The following is a 23,365-nucleotide window of genomic DNA, read 5'->3' on the forward strand; positions in this document are numbered from 1 at the left end:
AAGACTTGTTAATATCGTTTCAATTTTTCTCTCTTTTTTGGTTTTACTGCACACAGAGAAACGTGTCCTGTTGTGTCATCTTGTTTTTTGTTTTTTGTTTTTTTTTGGTAGCAGCAAAGCACCAAGTTTGTCAGGCTCTATGTGTGTAAGTCTCTCTGTGTGAGTCTGCTGTGTGTGTGACATTGCTCCATAGTCTCTGTGTGTGTATGTGTGTGTTTGCGTGTGTGTGTGTGTGTGTGTTTGCGTGTGTGTGTGTGTGTGTTTGCGCGTGTGCTGCTGTCTATGAAGAGCACGGCTGCACGTTGATGCCGTGGGCTGCAAGGGCTTGCAGGTCGATGGCCTGGGCCGGCTGTTGTCCCGGCCGGGCATTCATCAGTGTCAGGTTCCTCACGCAGCCCGTCATTCCTGACGAAAACTTCCCTCCTGTCATAGCAGCCATGTCCGGGGCTCCACCTGTCACATGAGAACACATACACCTGGTAAGCATCCAGTGATAAATCTTCTCTTTAGACATTTGGATCCACAAAACAGGTTTGAGAGAATTTTGTTCTCTGATGCAGCTTTAAAGGTGCTATATGTAATTCTTTGCAATTGCTACATAGCCAACATTTGCATTAACAGCTTTTTGCTCAGCAGTCTAGGAAAAACATTGCGAGTTAAGCATCAAACTTCATTCCTTTACTCGCCAAGAGTTGTTTCCAGCGGTGGAAAGCAACGCCAGTGTTAACTCTTCTTTGCTTTTATTTCTATCACTTTCTTCTTCTACTGAAGTTAGCATGCTAACCAGCTAGCCCCAGCCCATCTCATCTCGTAATAGCACAGCCCTCAGTACAAGATGTGAGGATGAAGAAGTAGCGCTGCCCAGAGGGCATATTCCAACCTCCTGTCTTGTAAACGCAGCGATGGCTGAAGCTCTTGGTACATAAACAGCTGTTAATGCTAACGTTGGCTATGTAACAATTGCAAAAACTAACATATAGCACCTTTAAGTAAATCTGATAACGCCAACATTATGCATCAACGTTTATTACTATTAGTTATTCTCAGACAAGGAAATTTAATCCTAATGATAGTTTGTGTGTCACAGCTCTCATCCAGTGTTACCAGCACTAACACTGGGACAGTGACACATGACCATGTGACTGCCTTACAAGTTGTAGCAAGATGTCAAAAAAGTCGAGCGTCTGAAATAACTTCCAACTTTACGAAGATGTCCCCCCCAAAAGTCGAGTGACAGATTTGCCAAAGGAAACTGGCATGCCGCAAATCTACGAGTTAGGCAAATCACCTGAAAACTGTAAGTAACATCTTAGCCGTCTTGCAACAGATGAAATTTTCTTTTTTCTATTCAGGCTGATGTTAGTGGCACCTGCATGCTAACAAAGTATAAAGTTGATGTACATAACCTTGGTACTTTACTATATTTTGTCAGTTTCAGGACTCCATACTTTCGACCTACTCACCAAGGTATATACTGCCTTTGGTGTTGACCATGAGGCTTTTGCCTTTAGACTGTCCATGTAGCGCAGCCCCTCCGTCAATCTGGATGTAGCCATCTTTCCCAGTTCTGCAAAATAAATAAATGAATAAACACAGCACAGCACAGCTCAACGTAAGAACTAAATACGCACTGAAAAATGTAAACACTCAGGAAATAGTTGACAGTACACGTTGATAGCAGACCTTTTTCGCGGCAGACATTTTGACAGGTCATGAGCTAGAATAGCCCGTTTAGAGCAATTATAAATTTCATTAATTTCAACTGTGCTTTTCCTTATATGACAGGTCCAAATGTCCTACGTGAAAAAGGTGTATAGCTGATACAGTGGATACACCAGAAGAAAAACAGACAATACAGATCCAAGCAGCAGTTACTGGATTTCGAGCCTATTAAAAGCACATTAAAATAAAGGAAATAAACTATAACAGTATCTATTTTGCATTACTGCTGACAATATTTCAAAGCATGCTGAGGTGTTTTAGATGTCTGAATGTGTTTTTTCCTGCTTTCTATTCGGTAATCCATCAAATTAATGTAACTTTACAAAAACAAAAGCATGAACATCATGTTTGGTTTTGTTGTTTGTTATTTTTTTTCTTTTTTTTTTTTAAAAGAGCTCCTATTGAAATGTTGAATGTTTAGTTTCTACATGTACATACAGTGTGAAACCAGAGGACTATGTAATCATATGTGCTCATACCTCACTGCTGTGATCTTGTGCCATTTCCGATCATTAATGGACTTCCGGGACAAGATCTCTGCCTCTCCGCTGCCCAGCTGGTAACTGGATATTGTACAAATCATCAGCATTGAGCTGAATATAATAATACTCACACAGATGTCAACAGAATTACAGGACCGAAAGGGCTGAGTCACCTGAAAACAAGGTGTCCGTCCTGCAAACCAAGGCTAATGAAGTCCTTGCCTTTGCCGTGTTCTCCAAGTTCCTGGAAATAAATGTGTTTAGTCAGCAGAGGAAGAATATACTGCGTGACTGCATACTGTGACTACTGACCAGTGACCAGCTCCCTTCCAGTAATTTTCAACACCAAGTGCTATAAAAGCAAATGAGGCAATGCCGTCAGATCGCCCCCAACAATATTTGTATAAGTGTGACATAAAACCGTCTATGCAAAATAACAATGACAAAAGAAGCCATCATGCACAATGTGCAATACAAACACAGATATATTTTTATTCCAAATCATTTGGTTCTCCAGAAGAATCTCAGAGATGTTGTAGCATACATATTTTTTTGGATAATGCACATTATGAAACATGCCTAATAAATAAGGAGTGTCTTGTGTTTGAGTCGATACCTTTTTACTAGCATGCACCTTTCGCAAATTGCGTGCACCATTGGTCTCCTGAGGAAAATGGAGGATGAGTTAGAGAAGCAACATGCACTTATTTAGTGGTGTCAGATAGAGCCAGGCTTGCAGCCAACATGCCCAACAAAGTCACAGCCTCAGTGGCGCAAGTATGAATTAGACAGTGTGATGATGAATGCTGCTCAACAGCCAGTGAAACATAAAAAAATAAAGAAAATGCAGTATTGTGTCAGTCTTGTATTGGTGTCGAAGTGTAAGTCCAAAAATTAAGAGTGTTGATGTGCGATAGCAAAGTTGGGGTGAGGATTAAGAGGTGGACGGGAAGGATGTGAGTATTAGGTTTAGGTGAGATAAGTCTAAAAACATAAGCAGGACCAGGACTTACCACACCCTGCCACAGGATCAGACCCTCAGAAGAGCCAGTGTTGATCTCCAGCTCGATTGTCTCTGGTGAGTCATGGGCACTAAAAGGAACAAACGAAAACATAACAGTAACGTTACCCTTGATGAATTAACTCCTAATAATACACAAACTATAGGAGCAAAACAATGCTGAAAAACTAACTATACTTGCCTCCTTGGGAAAATGGATTTGGGAAGGGCAATGTATCCATCATTGTGGAAATGAGCTGCATATTGGTAGGGTGAATCTAAGAAAAAAAATACAGTAAAATACAAATTAAAAACAGCGTTAAAATTATAGCAAGGCTGCTGTGAACTTTCATCCTCACTGTTACGGTGGCCTCCAGTGGCGAAAGCATGGAAGAACCCCTGGTAAGACAGGCTCGGTTAGATACAACATTCACAGATAAAAAGAGGTATTATTTTCACTGAAATCAGCAAAGTCTATTATCTGTCGGTGGTTTTTAAAGCGGGACTATGCAACTTTTAAAAGAAGAAATGGCATATTCTTCCTATTACAAACAAAAAGTTAACCTCATAAACAATAAAATTTTGCTCAGTTAAATAGGCTCAGGGATTATGCTGCTACAGCAGCAACAGTCTTTTATGACTAGTAGGCTACAGTGGCTAGCGTTAGCTAATGTTAGCAAAGAACTTTAGACAGATATGGCTGTTAAGAAGATATTACTGAGTTCTCTTGCTGGCTTTATTGCTCTTCTCAGCTTGTGCTACACTAACTTTTAGCAGTCAGAGATCAATTTTAGCGCGTCAGAGATTGTTTTACATACTGTATGTGATAAAACCGGCGAAAGGTTCATCTGTGACATGCTAAGACACAGCGTTGCAGAAAAGAAGTAGGTTGTAAGTGAAGAAAGACTATAAAGTCAGCGAACTGACTCAGTAATGTCTTCAGTTACGAAGCAATATCTGTCTAAAGTTTGCTAACAGTAGCTAACATTAGCCACTATAAACTAGTGGTCATACCAGACCAAGTTAGGCTGTAGCAGCAAAACCTCTGAAAGTACCGAAACGAGCATGGGTTCGTTTTATTGCTTAGAAATGTAATATTATTTTATTTCTTCTCTCAAAAGTTGTATAGTTTCACTGTTAATACGTAGCCTATACGTAAAATAAAATATCTAAATCCTAAATTTCGGTATGTGCCCAAAAGCCATTGGCAAATTCTACAGTTTCAAAACGAAAAACAACAAAAATCTTCAGTCCAACCAAACTGTATGATGCTGACTCATTTGACAGTCCCCACCAACACATGAGCAAGTTATTTGCCATTCCTCACACTCTCCACCATCTCAGACCTTCCACAGAGATGGGACTGAACTCAATAAAACCATGACTCCATGCACAAAAAACACATTCAGTACAGAATATGCTTGAAATACATCTCAACTCGCCCAAACAACCATCGCATTGTGCTTTCAACGGACACTTGAAGTTATTAGTAACAGCACAAATGTGTGGACATGGAGCAGATTTAATGTTCTGACTTGGACACTTTCAGAGACAAAAACAAGAATTTTGTTTGTTTTCTTGTTGTATAAACAGACAGTTTTGAAGTACACGGAAACGAAAGCTTTTAGGTTGTGAGTAGCTATCTTACAGGCACTGACATAATGATAGGGAAAAAGGTAAACAAGGGGAATTCCACATTCTAGCATTTCCTGTTTCAAAATGGTGACATAGATCCAAAAACAGGCAGAAAAAAATCAGTTGATCTCCCAACTGCAGTCTACCGTCCTATTACCTTTTAGTATTGATGCAGAATTCCCCTCTCCCAACTTTGTAATGGGGATAAGAGTCTCAGTTGCCAGTCGAGCACAGAGGCGTGTTTGGTTTTGTGTTTTTGTGCGAACACGTGTTAGGCGATAGACAGTTCGGATTGAGCTTGGGAGGGACGTGGGGCCCCTTGAGCTCAGACGGGCCCCCTGTTAGTCAAGGTCGTGTCAGGCAGACTGAATGTTGAGATACTGTACCATTTGCATCGCTAGCTTCCAAATTCCACAGGGCCTCCGGGGAGTTGGAGACCTGGCCTGTGTGTGCAGGATATAGCCATGTGAGCGCAGGGGTAAGACACACATAATCACTTAGGGTTAGCATGCTGGGAGGGAGAACTGTCAAATGTTCGAGGGGCATCATACTGTGGAGAATGTGAGTCATGTTCATATATGTAGTTTTTCTGATGAAGAATATCTTTGTGTACAGGATGCAGGAGTATGCAGTAAGTAACGTGTACTGTGAGAAGACATCTGCTTTGCTTTGAGACTAATTGGCTGCTGCTGAAATTGTATCTACATTAATTAATAAAATATACAATAACAAAAAACATATGACCTATATGCTGCTGCTTCTGGGTTTGAGTTTGATTTTGTTGTGGTGTACATGGTAATGTTGATGGTCAATACTTACGTTCTTCACAGGTCAGGCCCGTGTACCCGGGTGTACACACACACTGACCGTCGACACAGGTGCCGCCATTGTGGCACTGAAGGTCGCTCCGGCACACATCTTTCACCAACTCACAACGCTCACCTGCAGGGTCACACACCAGTCATGGCTCAGGGGTGAAAGGTCAAGGGTCACGTCAACACACACAAAGGCAGGGTGAGTTCATAGGATTTGGAAATTGTTTTGGGTTTTTACTGATTTTAACTGAAAACTATAATTTTTTTCATCATGTTTTATGTCCTGATGCACTGACAAGTTACATTTCCTGCTGCAAAAACAAGCTGATTAGTTACAGTTTATCAAGGAGGTCATCTTGGGCAATGGTCCGCAGAAAGATTATAGTTGCAAGTGTTGCCAGGGATTCTGGGCAGATCTGACACTTGCTATGTCTTTTCCACGGTCCAGAAAACTTCGATTACTAACCTTCAAATCCATCCTTACAGAGGCACTGGTACTCATACTCAGCACTCGGCAAGCAGTGACCACCGTTCAGGCAGGGCCGGCGGTCGCAGGGGCTGTTGTCCACGCACTTGCGGATAGATCTGCTTTCTGTAAAGCTGTAGGACAGATCCACCTTCTTGTTGTTGATGGAAACCTAAGTAGGCAGTGTAGACAAGTTTAAGCTACCGGATACAGAAAAAATGTTGATTAACTTTTGTTTTAATTCCTTTTTAGCGCAGAGAGATCTCACCTCTCCTATACATCCCTCAAACATTTCGCTGACATTGGCAGGTTTAGGCAGGATGTCCATTTTGGGGACTCCTCCCAGGTACATGGGGGTGTGGATATTGAGGCCCTGGGCTTTTCCTGGAGATGTCTTCCTCTCCACTGGGCCTTGGTCGACCCTCAGGTGGCCGGCCTTCTTGTTCCGCTCGGCCACAACTCTGTGCCACTGGCCCAGAGAGACTGGCTCAGGACTGAGAAGGATTGCTTGGCCTGAAAATCAAGATAGGTCCACAGAGACTTTACTCTCTGACAATTTAGCTTAAAAACGGGGATGTAGTTGTAAGTGGTGTTAAACGATCCTTATACCAATATCATCTGTCTAATCATTTAATCATGTGATTAGCTATTCTAACCACACTTAAAATCTTTATTATGTTGATTCATAAAAATGCAAACATAAAAATGCATAAAAATCCAAGCTAAACTTAAGTTTTGCACATTTATAGTCTACCTTACCTGTGCCCAGTTCATATCTGAACTCTACATGTCCCTCCACCATGGAGATGGCTACAAAGTCCTCCACCTTCATTTTCTTCCCACCACAGAAGAACATCAGGCCGTCTCTGTCCAGTGGCTTGAACTCCAGCTCAACACGCAGGTCATCGTGGATGTTGGTCAGGGGAGGATAGGCTATGTATGACTCCACCCCATCAAACAGTGGAGTGGTCACCAATTCCCCTAGGAAAGGCAAAGGAGGAGGAAAATGCATCAACATTTTGAATTTCTGTAAGGATATTTTGAAAAATATTTCATAACAGCTGGAAAATACATCAGATGATGTCATATCTCTTCCTTAAAATATTTGGAATTCGTTTATGGGATTGATTTCGTGTCTTACCATCCATGCACTTGTTTCCGAACTTTCCAAGATGGCAGCGGCAGTCATAGCCCAGACCATTTGGCCGATTGATGCAAGTGGCGTCTGGTCCGCAGGCCTCTGTGGGAGTTCAGGTCGCAAAAGGTCAAAAACAGCGGCCATTTCAATTATTTACTAGTACAACGCTGCCCTGCCAATACTTTGATTTGTCTGTGTGGTCAGGCGGAGACTCGTATGTACCTGAGTGACAGTGCAGGGATGAGTGGTGCTGGCAGTTGCTACCAGTGAATCCTCTGGGGCAGCTGCACTTATACAAGCTGGCCTCTGAGTCCTCACACCTGCCGCCATTCTGAGTTACATGAGAGAAATCTTCTTGATATTATGGAATTAAAAAACAGGCCGGTCACTACCAATACATCGAGTGGATGGATGTAACTGACCTGGCACGGGTGATCCTTGCAGGTGGGGCAGTTTGTGACACCGGTAGAGCTGCGGTCAAGGTCTTTGAAGATGACTTCCTCACCCTGGATGACCAGTTGACGGATACAGCCTGCACAGTACCAATATTCAGCAAGGACAAGTCCTCACACACAGAAACAATTTCCTCCGTACTACATTTCTGTTTTGAGTGATGTCTTACCAACAAACCCGGTCTTAATGCCAGCAGTTTTGGCGAGGACCGTGTAGTTAGGGTAACCACCCACGTGCAGATCCTCATTCAGATCCAGCCCCTGGAACTTGCCCTGAGGAGAGGAAATGAGCATTTACTGTGTGAATCAGGGAATTGATCAAATGCACATGGGCGACAGTGGGAGTTATATTCACGCTGACATAAGTACCTGCGAGCTGCCGTTGATGGGCTCCCCTCCGTCTACAATTATATAGCCCAGGGTGTGGTTGCGATACAGCTCAACGGTGTGAAACTCGCCCAGTTTGATGGGGTTGGGGTCCCGTATAGTGGCCATGCCGGAGCCCACATCAAACCTAGGGACAACACAACAGATTTTGAAGATTATGATCAACAACGAGCTTCATGATGCTGCCTTTACTTTAAGTAATTTAGGAGAACTTTGCAGATCAGTTCAAACTGACCTGAACTCCAAGCGACCGCCCACAAGTCCCAGAGAGATGAAGTCGGCTCCTGTGGTCCTCCTCTGGCCATTGTAGAGGATCATACCTACACCACAAAAACTGGATTAGTGAGTACTAGTACAAACGTGATCCTAAATGTATACCCTAAAATAATATCCATCTTAATAAGTCAATAAATCTACCGGTTTTATTTTAATTTAAACGAGCAGTATCTCCCAGTATTTGCAGTAATGAATGTCAAGTTCTTTCAAGCATTTCCTTGAGTCAGTGGTGGAGCAAGTTACCTTATTGTCTCAGGACAATGCCACTGATTTCTCTAACATTCCTGAAATAATCATTTGATCCCAGTAGTAGAATTTTTCACTCAAGGAAAACCAAGATTTTAGACTATATACTGCATACACATGTATAAGTGGAAGGTGACTTGTTAGGATGGACATTGTCTGTAATGCCGTCAATCACACACAAGATAGACTCTTTGAAAGCTGAATGGTAAAGCAGCATGCTATGGTGAGGCAAGTTTAAAGCCAACCAAAACCAGGTTATAACCCTACTATCCTACCGTTGGGCTGCCAAGGCTTTTTTTTTTTTTTTCTCTTTCTCCACATGCCGGATATTTACATGCTCATATGAGCCATACATGCTCATGGGGAAGTGGGAACATGCCCTCCTACATGTCAGTACGTCCTTTTCTATCATCTCTGAAAAAGGGATGATCACGAGAGAGCAGACTGCGTAAATGTGCGACACAGCTGATTTTGAAAGTGTAAGTGAGCTTACACGTGAAACCCTCGGAGTAATTGCATCGCACATTTACACAAAAAGAGTTGAGTGTGTTCAGGTAGCTTTTGCAATGAAGCTGTGGCTTTTTTTGTTGCAGTTTGTTAGCTGATGGAGACTGGCCAGCAAAAAATATCCAGACAGTCACAGATAACCTGCTGGTCAAAGAAAAAATTTAAACTGTCAATATAAAAAAAATGATTTTTGCTGTCAGGCCTCCACAAATCCAGCATCCACTGTTGGTAGGTTAAAAAAAAGCCAACAACTGCATGCAAAGATTGTGTGAGTTACCTCTCACTATTGTCAGAACTGTAGTGATGTTTCAATAAAAACCAAAACAAAACAGAAACGTGTGTAGTGTAGCATTTACATAGATCTAGCATACAAGGGCTGTGATTTTGAGCAGCAGTGCTCCTCCGTAGGCAGCTGATAAAGTAGACGGGGAAGTAAAAGTACATTTGTAACCAAGCTTTTATAAAGCCGATGACTGTAGTACTCCTGACGGTGGTTTTGTGATCATGACCGAACAGCCTGCGCAGTTAAAAATAACAGGTCATGCACCATATTGCATCTCTTTCACAGCCTCTAAATCAGCTCTGTGCTGGATGCATTATGTGGAAGTCTGATGCAGCCAAAAAGCAGTACTGCCAACATCAGCCTTGAGCTCCTGTGGTTCTCAAGCACCGAGACTCACCAGCGTACAATATGAGACCTTCCCACCATGTGGGTGAGGGAGAGAGGGAGGGGACAGAAGACGCAGTCAAATTATACATGAGGAAATGCGACAAAACATAGTACACAACAAAGTGGTACAGTAGAAGTAGTACAAAAAGCAAATAAAACATTGCCGCACTGCAGGATTCAACGACTAAAAAGTATAAAGTAATACATTATACAGTTAAACCGTCAAGAAGATTTAAGGTTGTACTTCCTTACCATCAACATTATCAGGTCTAAAGTTGATCTTAATGCTGAAAGCCTTGTAGGCATTTTTGATGGTGGGCAGGGTGAGGTAGGACAAGGGTTCCTGGGCAAAGTACGGCATCACTCTCTCTGAGAAAGCACAGAATCTCACAGTTAGATACAGACGGCAACTGTCCGTAGTCCTTACTCAACGCTTTTCATTCTTTTGCTAACATCCATTCCCACTCTACTCTCCACGCCGCAGACTAACCATGAACTAGAAGTGTAGTAAAGGCTTCCACTTTGCCCTGTTTGTTAGAGGCGGTGCAGACGTATGTCCCGGAATCCTCGTGGGTGATGCCAGGAACCGTCAGCACGTTGACTTCCTGGAAACACTTAGGGGGAAGCTCTCCTTCCAGCTAGATAAAGAAATAGACACAGAAGCACAATCAGCATCACAAATAATATCAGCATTAACAAATGTCCCCAGAAAGTTTACTCTCTTCAAGCCAGATGAGTTGGCAAGAATTTAGACTATAGACAGCATACAGTATCAAAAAGGAATTCCTAAAGACTCCGTCTTGGAAAATTAAGTTTTTATGAATTACATTCTTGGTTACCTTGGACCATTTGATCTCAGGTACAGGATACCCTGAAGCCACACAGGGCAAGACAGCATCAGACCCGACCGTCACCTCTTTTGTTTCCGGCAGTGCAGCGATTTGAGGAAGGGCTGTGCAAAGAGGCAAGGGATTTAAATGAGGACGGTGATGGTATAACTGGCAGCATAACACGTCAGCGTGTGCGCAAGTGCATTTGTGTACGTGTTTAAGGATTACTCACACTGGACATTAAGGACAACCTGGGACTGTACAGAGCCTACATCATTGGTGGCGGTACAGCGGTACTGCCCAGCATCGGCCTCTGTCACTTGCTCGATCCTCAGCATGCCGCCCTTCACCATGATGTGAGCTGGCAGAGCGCCGCCAACTTTGCTCCACTTGACCGTGGGCTCTGGGTCACCAACAGCCTGGCATTCGAACTCCACCGAGTTCCCGATCATCACAGTCTGCACCGAGGTACGCACATTGATCATCACCTTTGGCAAGGCTGCGGAAAAGAAAAGAACAGAAAAAGGGGGAAAAAAAAGAGAAATGTAACAAATACAGGACAAAAAAAACCCCACAAGTTATATTTGGTTGTGATTAAGTAGTGTACACATTGGTATAATTGCAGTAAATGTTGCAGACCTTGGATGGTCAGCCTGGCAGTGTCCTGGGCCTGACCATACACACTGCTCGCTCTGCAGATATAAACACCTTCATTGCTCTGCTCCAGGTTCTCAATCCTACGGAGAGACATTACATTACACACATGAAAACAAGCCATGGTCAAATATTACACATTTAAGGGACTACATCAGTAGATTTGAACGTTTAAGCCCGTTTAAAGGATAAGTCAGGTAATATTCTACATTACTTGTGGTCATAAAAAAATTCGACGCAAAGACCAAAACCAACTAGGAATTGATCTTCCAAACAAGTACTGTCTGTGTAGCCAAAGCCTGATATATCTTATCCCTCTGTGCCTGAGACTTCCACTGTTGTCCAGCAACTACTGAGAACACATAAGTGAATCTCGCTGTCGCACTGGATGACATGTTCCTTCATTAAGATGAACATAGGCACTGCAGTTTATTTTGAGTCAGCCCAACATTCACCGACCGTCCTGTTGCTATAAAGACTTGCTAGGTGGCCAAATCTACAGCTGAAAGCAGCCCTTTACAAATACACTGTTTACCACTCTTTAAGTAACATTTGCTAATGCTTGAAATTGGGTCAGCCGTAAATATCATTTTTGAATGGGTACAACATGCCAAGTAACCAGTTTGGTCCTACAATATCATCCATATCCAAACATTCAGAGCTGTTTCTGTCTTTTACTGTTGCCTATTTTCACCAAACCCACACGTAGCGTTATGGGTCACCTGAGCACTCCATCCTTGATGTGGTGGTTTGGTGGCAGGGCCCCTCCTTCCTTCAGCCACTCTATTTTGGTTTCTATACCACCTGCTGCTGAACAGGTAAACTCCACAGCGCTGCCCTGGGCCTTTACCTCAACCTGGGGGGATACACGCACTGCCAAAGGGGCTACAGAGGGGAAACGACAGAGATGGAACTTAGGTCTCGTTGTGGCACAGTAATATCACTATTACACACTTCTTCACATGTCCATTTGAATCTTTAGATGCTCCTAAACATTTGCTAACTGTCTACACCTGCAGGAGAGAAGAAACATTTTTGTGCACATGTGGGGCACATCAGTCTCTAAGTCCCAGTGTTGGAGCTATCATTTATAACATGTCAAACCTTGTCAAATCATTATATTATCAGCAAACTTACATCTGACTGTGACTTTCGCGACCACTTCACTGTTGCCCACTTTGTTGGTGGCCACGCACTTGTAGCTCCCCGCATCTTCGGCAGTGGCCAGATTGATCTGGAGATCCCCTCCGCTAACCTGAGTCCTCGGGGGCAGGTTTCCGTCCAGCTTGGTCCAAGTGTAGGTCAAAGGAGGAGTGCCATGGGCCAGGCACTGCAACCTGATCACCTCCCCGACCCGCACAGCCACATCATCGGGCAAAGAAGTGGCATAAGGAAGAGCTAAAAATGGGAGAAAAACATTCACCGGGTTTGTGTTTTCTTGGGAGAAATACAAAGCAACATAAAACATTAAGAAGGAATGTCTACTCAATGTATATTGAGACTTAGACTATGATTTATTTGCAGTAGGAGTATGCAGTACAGGACAGAATACATTTTAATAATAAAACGCCAGTAAACAGCAAAACCACGACACTCACTTTCTACGTCTAGCATGATGGTGACTTCAGTGGTGCCCATGTTGTTGGTGGCACTGCAGATGTATTCTCCAGAGTCTTGCCGGCCCACGTTGGGCAGCAACAAGCTGTTGTTCACCACCTTGTGTCTCCACGGCAGAGGAGACCGCAGCTTGGACCAGGTGATTGTGGGTGAGGGGAAACCTAGAAAAGCAAAGCGGAGAGCAGAACAAATTCTAGGCTCAGCTCAGTTTGAAAAGCCAGTTTGAAGCAGCCAGTAAAGCTGCTTTATTCTTGTAGCTTTCATTTACAATAAAGGTGTTTTTCTTTCGTACAGTGATGCTGCATAAAAAAGTGACACAGGAAGACCGAACATAAGAAAATGGTTCAAGCGCATTGGAATGAGATTTTCAGCCGTCATTACCGTGGGCCTCACAGCGCAGTGTTGCAGTCTGTCCCTCCACCACAACCATCAGCGGCTCAGGAACAGAGGCCCTGGGCACTGATGGAACTTGAGCGCCCCCCTCAACAATGACCTCTACCTTGGTCTCCTTAGAGCCCTCGTTGTTGCGAGCTGTGCAAACATACGTGCCGCTGTCTTCTGGACGTGCCACTAGTATCTGCACAAGAGGAAAATGGACGTATTTCACCGTCAAAATACACAGAATTTCGAATCTGAACAAATAAAGTCTGATTTCAACCACTTTTACTAGCAACAGAGAAGCAACAAAGGAGTGACAGATTACTTAAACTGTTCTACACATGCTGACATTGTTATCAGATGTATCAGTACCTGCATGACTGCATTAGACTCCATGGGCACAGGGCTGCTCAGCATGGTCTTGCGGTTGCTGTCCAGCCTGTGCCATGAGACTGAAGGGCGTGGCTCTCCTGATGCCTGGCACTCCAGGTTGATGGCTTCGCCCACCCTGACCCGCACAGGTCCAACAGGGGTGACAGTGGCCACAGGAGACTCTGAGAGCACACATACACAATACTAGTACGCCCGTGTCCCTGATCAGCCACTAGAGGGAACCCTTCTCTGTGAAGTTTGGGGGATATGGCTGATGGAAATGGGACGAGCCCTTTATATAGCAATCTGATATGCACGTAACTTACCTTTGACAATCAAAGACACAATGGTGTGAGTGATGCCGAACGGGTTGCTCGCCACACAACGATAGGCGCCGTGGTTGATGGGACGAGCACTGGTAATGGTAATAACAGAACCATCGGGGCCAACTTTGACATTATCTGCAGAACAGAGGAGCAAACGAAACATTAGATCTGCTGTAAATGCTGCAGGAGACTTGTGAAACTTAAAGGGACACTGATTTTTCACATGGAGTACTTTACGGTACAGTTTTTGTATTCTGTGGCCCTGGAGGGAGCCTTCGGAAGATTTAAGAAATAACCCTGATGATGCTGCTGATCTTAGCTTTGGCTGGAGGAGTACAAGATGCTATTTAGTTTCATTATAGGAATTGTATAATTAATTTTGTCTCTTATGAGTCCTCCAACTTTATGAAAAGCCAAACTAAACAGCTGGAGTAGCCCGTGAAGACATGTTGAGTAGCCATCAATCTTAGGTCTAAGCTAACCCATGAAGATACTCAAAAATAGGGGTGTGGAGTCTGAGAAATAATAAGCTGAAGACATCTTTATTAAAATCTGGGAATTTGCATTGAGTAGCACAGTGCAGTCAAATTTATTTTAGCTCTTTTTAAAAAAATTCTAAACAAAGGTTATCATGCAAAAATAGTGAGGGTGCAAATCTGGACTGGAAGAAATGACTGGATACAAGATACACATTCCCTTTACCATCTTTACTGAACACATACCATAAAGCGTAGACATGTTTCCAGAAGAAAGGCCATCATGTCATGAAATCTAACCAGGCGTTGCTAATGTCAAGCAAAATTTTAGTTCATGCAAAAAAAGGCCAATGCAACTCTAGTAAAAAGAGATTTGAGAGAGTTCTCGATTCGTCATTAAATGGAGTAACAGAGGAGTGCTTCATGGGTGGGTTGCAGCTGTAATTGCTTGTAAATAATGATATAATAAAATCAGAACTCATTAAGCAGGTTTATTCCTCAGAGGCCGTTTGTCTGTGTGTGTGTGTGTGTGTGTGTGTGTGTGTGTGTGTGTGTGTGTGTGTGTGTGTGTGTGTGTGTGTGTGTGTGTGTGTGTGTGGTTGGTTACTACCTGGCAGCGGCTGGTTGCTGGCCAGTTTCCACTCCAGTCTGACAGGCTGGGCTCCGCTGTACACCCTGCACCTGAAGCTGGCTGACTCCCCCACACGCACTGCAGCACTGTGGGGCTCAATGGCGATGATTGGACTCTGAAGACCTACGGCAGAAACCAACGGTTTGGGCTCCGGGCAGATTCTATTTGAACATTACTGTACACGATCTCAAGTCATTAAGCCAATTTATTATTCACAGAAAACTTGAAGTGACGGATTACTATTCAGTGTGACTATGGGCTTCATTGGCAGCAGTTTAAGAACTCAAACATCGCTGAAGTCCAGGAGGGAGTGAATGAGGATGAGATCATGGGACAGTGGTGAGGAAAATAACTCAATTAGTGGTCACATCGGTAAGCACAACTGGAAAGTTCATTCATAAAGTGAGGCAGTGTTAGGCTGAGAACTACACTCTGCCATGTAATGCCCTGCCCTTAATGTGTTTCTCCCAGCTTCTGACTAATGCTGCCATCGAGCATAATTTCCTCAGTGAAAAAGAAATGACAAATCAGAAGAAACTGTCCAGCCTCAAGCACAGCCGAGTACAGTGGCATTAAACACTTGGAAAAAGAACAAATGGGCTCCTGTATTTACTGTGTTGCAATCTGTTGCAGTGTGAAAAATACTTTGCGCAGTCCACGAAGCAAGACAGTCCACACACCCTCTGCGTGAGGCCTAAAGTGTCGGCCAACTTACGTGAAGAGGAGGAAGTGACAGACACGGAGACAGAGGCCTGATGGACATGAGATCCTGGGTTTCCAGGGTTGCCCTGCACCCGACAGATAAACTCTCCTGAGTCCTCTGGAGTGGCCGACAGGATACGCAGCTGACTGCCCAGAACCTGCAGGAAGGAACGGAGACGCTTCAGTTCGGCTTACAATACTAAAAATATTACAGCTTTTACTTCTCATAATGTTTCTACCATTAACACCACTACTGCTGCTACTACTACTGCCAAAAAATACTACACGATACAAGTATTGCCAATAATAAAGAATTCAAATATGGGTTAAAAAGGATAAAACAGAAAACCAATTTTAACTAATTTATACTCTGTTGGGTGGTTGAATCTATAATGATATGTCATATTTTATAAATTGAAATGTTTTGCATGTTAAAGCATAGTCTGCAAAGTAACTAGTGGCTACAATCTTCATATACATCTAGTAGAGCGAGTACAATATGTTCCTGCTACCAAACAGTCAAAGATATAAAAATTAATTACCTTTAACAGAATGTACAGTGATGGTAATAATGTACAGTTCTAATCCAACGGGAGTACAATCATGCACAATAACGCATATAGAGCATATATGCATTTTCCATATTTGTGTGATTACCTGGTGGTTGGAGGAGAGGCGTCCGCTGGCTCTGGTCCAGGTGACTTGGGGAGGAGGATTTCCAGGGGCAAAACAGTTGAGCTCCAGATTCTGGCCCTCCTGGACATCAGCTATAGATGGCTGGATGCTGACCACCGACGAGCTATGCTCCGCTGTGCAGACAAAAAGATATGCGCCACAAAGAGTGCGGAGGCGCAAAGAGGGGAAAGGTTGAAAAGGTGGAGGGGGGAGTGTTCCAGGTTTTTGGATGGGAGGAAAAAGGAAATGGAAGTTTTACTTTAATATAGTCTTGTTGTCATGCCAAACTTGTGACACTTGGGTGCTTATATGCATGTATATCCACACTTGTGTATGTATGTTCATGCCTGCGATTTATTACTATTATTACCATTCTTACATAAATTCATGTATTTTTCTCTAACTTATTGTAACTATGACACACGAAATGTTCCCATGTCTTTTGTTCCCAGAGCAAAAATGATCAAATAAAAACTTGGTCACAAAAAAGGTAAAAACCCAACCAAACAACAAAGTCACGTGTAACACTGCAGCCTCCGAATCAATCACCAACAAACTTCTGAGGTGGACTAATTGAGTTGGACGGCCGTGCCATCTCACCTTTGAGCACTGTCACTCTAATTGGAGCACTATTGGAGCCAACGCTGTTGCTGCCAACACACATGTAAGTGCCTGAGTCGGACATCTTGATGTTGGGGATGAGCAGGGTGCCGATGTCGGTGCGGTCCATGCGGGCCTGGAGAGGACACAGCAGTAGGAGAGCAGATTAGAGACCTATCTCAGTTACATCGCCTACGTCCTGCCATGATACACGGCGCCAAGCATTACGTTTCAAAGATGTGACTCTATCAATATTTCCACCAAACTAACACAGATAATTATACTGAAGACAAAGCACTTCACTTACCTGTCTCACGTCCCATGAAGCAACAGAAATATGAGATTGCTGACATTATGACATTACTAGCTAATAGTGACACAAAGCACCACAGCGTGGATCTTAAAGACAAGACAAGAGCTGTTATTGCTACAGTTCAGTCTTTCTTTAAATGGAATTTTTGTTTATGATTTCTATGGCACAATACTTTGCACGTGAAACTCTGCACAAAGTAGTGCCAACATTTCTATGATGATTGGTGGGGTTATAATTTGTTAATGTATCATGATCAGTGATAATTACATGTACTACACTAGTGTCTTTATTCTAAAAGAATTAATGATTGATGATTGTAAAAATGATGGACAAATTAGGACAGTTAGAACTGACAGTTTGTGACACGTTGATTTGAGCCAGAGGTTACTCAATAAGCATTACAAAGCAGGTCTTAACTGCAAAAACCTTCTTCCCAAAACTGCGAATGATCACTAGCCAGCGCCCTGGAAGTCAAAGTATCCACCATCAAACACCCCAGAGCAAAAAGTAAAAACCAAAACCCTGCACCAATTTCAACACTCATATTTAAGAACTCTCATGTCTTTCTGTCTCATGAGGTAATCAACAACTTGACTTGTTTGTACACTGCTCCACATGGCAGTCAGAGATCCAGCGAGGCTGAAAATGAGCTTTTATAAAGTTTGGAAACACCTCAGAGGGGAGGGGAATCAGGAGTGGAGGGTCTGGGAGGGATTACTGTATCCGGGGGGTGTTGGGGCATCCATGGACAAAGCTGCTTAGCTCCGGCCCACTCAACCGTGAGGGAGGCTAAACCGAGCAGTGACTGAGGCGGGCCTTGGCTCAATGTGTGTCTGAACACATTGACGAGTTTTCAAAGCAAGCCGTTTGCTAGAGCATACAGAATTTCTGCGTGGTCGCACGGCAGAGCCCGACTCCCCCTGGGAAAGGCTGACACAACGCAGTGGCTCTCTGAGGCAGAACTAAACAGGCCCTGGAGCCCTTGCCGAGCTGAGGAGGGCCGTGCAGAAACCAGACTAACACAAAACCCCCTGAGGCAGGGGGGCAGCGGGTTGTGCCTGGCACGGAGCAAAATATGTCTGAAATACCTACAGTACCTACTGTATACTTAGTCCTGTTAATACACTCAATGGAATGATGAGGGTCAACTGGGTGCTGAGAGCCCAAACACGTCAGGGATGGTATGATGCGGACAGAACGAAACGAAAGACAATGGAACACCTTCATTTATAAAAGGCAACATAACAAACAAGTGCTGCATGCAAGTGCACCACGAAGTCAACCAGACCCAGCTAGTTGAGTATAATTTATTTGGCACCAGCTCTAAAGGGACATAGTGAGCAGCTGTTGCAAATTAACAGCGTTTACAAGGCGTGAATCAAGGACACGTTTGATCATGCACTTAGTCGACAATGTGTGAAGACGAGGTCAGTAGAGGACAATGGATGTGAACTGTGAGACAGGACAGACAGACATCAGACAGATGGACAGACCTGCAGCTCCTCAATACGTCTCTGTAACACATCGAGACTGTTGCTTTTAAACTGATGGAAACCATGAGAGGGAATGGCCTGAGCAAACGTCAGAACAGGGTGGGATCAAAAAAAAGGGGGGAGGAGACAAACAGAAGGGAGGGAAAAATAAAGGTAAATGGTCAAAATGCTGAAACAGTCATAAACACTGACACAGTATGATGAAATACCATCAGCACTGGACACACCTTGAGGTGCAAGATAGAGATACAGCGCAGCAAAATGTAACTACAGTTACAGTTTTACCAATCCACGTTAAAGTCACCGTTCCGGTACTGAGACAGCAGGAGGTGTCTCACCTGTGGAGGGATTTGTCCTCCATTTTTCAGCCAGGTGAGCTTCGGGGTGGGCGATCCTGATGCACGGCAGTACAACCTCAAGGTGTCGCCCTCATGAACTTCAATATTTTGGGGACTGACTTGGACTTGGGGCTGGGTGCCTAGGCCACTTGGGTTAGATTCTGACCAAAAAATGCATTGTGATCACTCAAAGACAAAATATATCATATACACCACAACATCCTGAGCTCGACAGTAGATAAAAAACATTGAAATGTTTCCCTGTAACATGCTAAAATGGAGTGTTAAAGTAGCACAAACAGAGAAGACTTTAACTATAGCTAACGTTAGCCATTATAAGCTACTGGCCATACCGGACCAAGTAAGAGTTTTTTTTAATTAAGCAGGAGTGTGTTTTAATGGTGATGAATTAAACTTTTCATCCGTGCAATGAATATTGTGTAATTTTCTTTTTTTCAAAAGGGGAATAGTCTCACTTTAAAGCAAGAGGATGATGAGCTAAAGAGAGCATTTAATGGCCTTTGATTACTGGAAAGGTTTGAGAAGTGAGATGCTTCTGCCGTTTCAAGCAAAAGTTGTTTTCCAATCAATCATTGAACCACTGAAAATTCATTGGAAATGGGTGGGACAATCTCATTCTAATGGGATGATTGTCTTTGTTTTTATAGAAAGATCTGTTTTATAAAAAGTGATATGTTTTCATCTTCTATGTGAGGTCCACACACACGTTTTTCCATAATGTAAGAGGATACTGGATTGATTTACATTAATTTCCTGAAGACCACTACAGGTATAATCCCAACTCTTACCCTAACCTTAACCTAACCCTAACATTAAACCTAGTCTTAACCCTAAAACCTAATAATGTACATTGTCTGGACTTGAAATTTGTCCCCAAAAAGGAGGCAACTGAAGTTTTGTTTCTCCTAAAATACACACACTCACACACACACAAACACAGAGCATACTTTGTACAAAGAGGGAAACCCGCGCTGTATGCTCGCCATGAGTGTTCAGGGCCTTGCAGGTGTATTCTCCCTCATCAGCTTGGTCCACTGCTGTGAAGGTCAGTACGCCACCTCGTATCATCGCTCTGGGACTCATTCTGTTCCCTGGACCCCCTGTAACAATCACACCTGGTCACTGAGCGCTGCAGAGTTAAGTTTTGCGCACGCTGGTCAAGATCTGTGACTGTAATGGACTGAATTTCCCAAAATCCGCTTAAAAGTTTCCTTAAATGTGATAAACTGCAACAAAAAATGGCCTTTTCAGTCAAATGAATGTGATTTTAGCTCAACAAGACCTGCACCAAATACTACAAAAGTGGAGTTCAAACATGTCGTACCGATCCATTCGACGGCAGGGGTTGGGTTCCCAGTCACTGAGCAGCGAAACTCTGCCCGCTGGCCTTGCTGGACATTCAGAACTGAGGGAGTAATGGTGGCCACAGGCTGGGCCCCCTCTCCAGCTACAGAAGGAAACATACCAGTCAAACACAGAGACTTTCCAGAGTGATCAAGTGTGATGATGCACACTGGTCTATTGGTGCAGTTACGGAGTGGAATGAAACCTTGTCGGGAGTCTATAACCAGTGCTTGGGCATTATATATAAGCTGTGTTTAATGAATTGACTAGACTGTGATGGCCTCTGCTCGTGCCCCCACCGTCACCCTTGGCAATCTACATTCTCAGATCAGACAAAACAGATGAGATGTGGCAGGCAGGCCTTGGCATGGCCTCTGGGCATTCTGCTGTCTGCGCCAGTTTGGCTGGCTGCTAGACTTCATATTCACTCCTGTATGATCCCAGTGTGACAGGGCAAAAGAAAGGCCTCTTTCATTAGGACGGGAGGAGTATGAGGCTATCTAAGCAGGCCGAAAACTTCTGGGGCTGTGTTAGCCCGGGCCGAGCTGTGACTCTCTGACCTTAGTAACAGCAATACTCCAGGGCAGAGAGAAGTGTCATTTTCCTCTGTTGAACAGACACGACAGCCTTGAGTCTAGGTTGAACACACAAGAAAGAATGATAATAATTTGATAATATAGGTGTTTTATAGAATCTCTGCCATGAGGTTTTGTAAAGATCTATGGTAGAATCCATCAGAATCAGGGGATGAAAATCAAAGGGTCAATTCACCAAGATTAAGGAAAAACATATTGCCTCAGTACCTCTGGTGGAATCTAACTAAGCAGACATTTTTGGTTTTATCTGTCCAGGATTTGAGATATCGCTCTGCCTTCACCCCAGTGCGAACGTATGGAGGTGACCAGAATTTCACTTGCACAAAGCAACGCAAACAATACAAAACAGTACAATACATTAAAAATAAAACAAAAAAACAAAAACATATGACTAATTAGCATCTACAGCCTTGCTAGTGGCTCTGTGAAGCTGTACTGCAGAGCCTAACTTTGAGCTAAATGCTAAAAACAGTGCTAACATGCTGATGTCTAGCAGGTATAATGTTTACCATGTTCAACATCTTAGTTTAGCGTGTTAGCATGCTAATTAGCCCTAAACACAAAGTGCAGCTGAAGCTGATAGAATGTCATTAGTTTTGCAACTACCAGGTCATAAACCAAAATATTGGAAACATTTCAACGTTAAAGTTATTACAATTCATGCTGAAAGGGTCATGAATGCGTGTAACACATTTCATGGTTATCCATCCAGTGTTGAGAAAGTTCACTCAGAATCCAGAGGAAAAGTCAGGGGATCTTCAAAACCCTTAAAATAAACTGTCTGGCGATAGTGAACATCCGTGCAAAATTTATGCCAATCTATCTGGTAGAGGTTGAGATATTTCATATAAGAAAAGTGAAAACTTTGACTTGCTGGTGCTGTTAAACGAAAACTTGGGGGATCACCAAAGACAGCGGGATTCATCCTCCGGGGACCATGAACGTCTGTACAAATTGTAATGGCGATTCTTCCAATAGTTGTTGAGATATTTGAGCTTGGACCATCCACAGGGCCACACTGCTAGCATGGCTAGGGACTCAACAGTAATGTGTCTCTGCACCAACTGTGTTGTTGTTACTCTGGATAATACACAGATCATGCTGTCAACAGTTTTATAGTGTCGATTTCTTTTGTAGAAAATAGTTCCATCCACCTCCGTTGTGTTTGTGTGGCAGCAAAGACAGATATCTCTAAACCTAAGCAGATAAAACTAAATCTTCTTGCCTATATACCGCTGGAAGTAAGGAGGGAAGATGTATTGATATATATATATATATATATATATACTTTTGATGAATGAAGTCTATAACTTCTTAATGACATTTGCGAAACAGTTCGACTTCCACGTGTTAACATCACATTTACTGTTATTCACAGAACATGTGATGCACTGAATCTCTGCCTCTCACATTGGACACCAGTCTGCTACCCACATTTCAACTCTGATGTAATGAGGGTGTGATGGGATGTATTAAGCACAGTATGATGTTTGAAGCCCAGATGACAGCTATTTTCCAGTGCAGCATGTTTCCTGAGGAGAAAAAGAGCAGAGTGCGAAGAGAAAGAAGAAGGGACACCCCTTGTCTCTGAATGTGGAGACACTGTCAGGCAAAACATATAAGCATCTAGCAGCTGATAATGTAATAACTGCCAGACTTAATATTTTGGCAAGATGAATTCAAATGTCTCTTTTTGGGGGTTAAAGAGCAATTCCATCTGTTTATGTGTAATACAGCAAATTGCTTGATAATGTAATCCCATTTTTTTAAAGTGAATTTTTTATTTTGCCATCAATTTTTATATCTCATCAAACTAAAATCCACGAAAGTATAGGCTTGATAATGTTTTTGTCCAATTTAGAGGGACATTTTCCAACAATATCCCAGTTACTATCAGTTCTCTTGAGTAACTGAACGGTTCGTCATCTACAATACCAGCTCTGTGAAGTGCAACTGAAAAAATATTTTCTATTTTTACAGTATAACACTGAATGATTATTTGTAATGACATAAAGTAGCCTCAACATTCATAAGGAGTTGCCCGTAAGAATGAACATGCACTTTTTCCTGCAGTGATGGACCCCAATGAACCCGATGAGCCAGGTGGGAGCCAATAATGCTCATGTACAATCTTATAAGCTTTAACTATAACAAGGGCAGGAATTTGATAACTTAATAAACTGGAAACAAATATCCATCTTTA

General features: G+C 43.1%; 1 protein-coding gene across 5 annotated transcripts in view; it reads right to left on the bottom strand.

Moving 5' to 3' along the window:
- Nucleotides 1–227: 227 nt before the first annotated feature.
- Nucleotides 228–23,365, bottom strand: part of hspg2 (heparan sulfate proteoglycan 2) — a 91,999-nt gene continuing 68,861 nt past the window's right edge. The window contains exons 46-82 of one of the 5 annotated variants that reach the window (XM_040151909.1): nt 20,547–20,669; nt 20,170–20,322; nt 19,202–19,362; nt 18,864–18,941; nt 17,058–17,193; nt 16,440–16,591; nt 15,796–15,940; nt 15,060–15,203; nt 13,974–14,108; nt 13,648–13,829; nt 13,279–13,474; nt 12,879–13,058; nt 12,418–12,678; nt 12,003–12,165; nt 11,266–11,363; nt 10,859–11,125; nt 10,636–10,748; nt 10,287–10,434; nt 10,049–10,165; nt 9,807–9,824; nt 8,333–8,417; nt 8,080–8,224; nt 7,881–7,983; nt 7,681–7,790; nt 7,481–7,589; nt 7,262–7,360; nt 6,880–7,101; nt 6,389–6,633; nt 6,121–6,292; nt 5,659–5,781; nt 3,407–3,482; nt 3,218–3,296; nt 2,821–2,868; nt 2,378–2,448; nt 2,202–2,285; nt 1,464–1,567; nt 228–453 (exon numbers count right to left, since the gene is read on the bottom strand). In XM_040151909.1, the coding sequence (XP_040007843.1) occupies nt 281–453; nt 1,464–1,567; nt 2,202–2,285; nt 2,378–2,448; nt 2,821–2,868; nt 3,218–3,296; nt 3,407–3,482; nt 5,659–5,781; nt 6,121–6,292; nt 6,389–6,633; nt 6,880–7,101; nt 7,262–7,360; nt 7,481–7,589; nt 7,681–7,790; nt 7,881–7,983; nt 8,080–8,224; nt 8,333–8,417; nt 9,807–9,824; nt 10,049–10,165; nt 10,287–10,434; nt 10,636–10,748; nt 10,859–11,125; nt 11,266–11,363; nt 12,003–12,165; nt 12,418–12,678; nt 12,879–13,058; nt 13,279–13,474; nt 13,648–13,829; nt 13,974–14,108; nt 15,060–15,203; nt 15,796–15,940; nt 16,440–16,591; nt 17,058–17,193; nt 18,864–18,941; nt 19,202–19,362; nt 20,170–20,322; nt 20,547–20,669 (5,018 nt within the window). In that variant the 3' untranslated portion in view covers nt 228–280. The remainder of the gene's footprint in view (nt 454–1,463; nt 1,568–2,201; nt 2,286–2,377; nt 2,449–2,820; nt 2,869–3,217; nt 3,297–3,406; nt 3,483–5,658; nt 5,782–6,120; nt 6,293–6,388; nt 6,634–6,879; nt 7,102–7,261; nt 7,361–7,480; nt 7,590–7,680; nt 7,791–7,880; nt 7,984–8,079; nt 8,225–8,332; nt 8,418–9,806; nt 9,825–10,048; nt 10,166–10,286; nt 10,435–10,635; nt 10,749–10,858; nt 11,126–11,265; nt 11,364–12,002; nt 12,166–12,417; nt 12,679–12,878; nt 13,059–13,278; nt 13,475–13,647; nt 13,830–13,973; nt 14,109–15,059; nt 15,204–15,795; nt 15,941–16,439; nt 16,592–17,057; nt 17,194–18,863; nt 18,942–19,201; nt 19,363–20,169; nt 20,323–20,546; nt 20,670–23,365) is intronic. The other 4 variants (XM_040151913.1, XM_040151911.1, XM_040151912.1 and 1 more) reach the window with 4 other exon arrangements.

This window comes from Xiphias gladius, chromosome 18 (genome assembly GCF_016859285.1).
Source record: "Xiphias gladius isolate SHS-SW01 ecotype Sanya breed wild chromosome 18, ASM1685928v1, whole genome shotgun sequence".
Classification (NCBI taxonomy): domain Eukaryota; kingdom Metazoa; phylum Chordata; class Actinopteri; order Istiophoriformes; family Xiphiidae; genus Xiphias; species Xiphias gladius.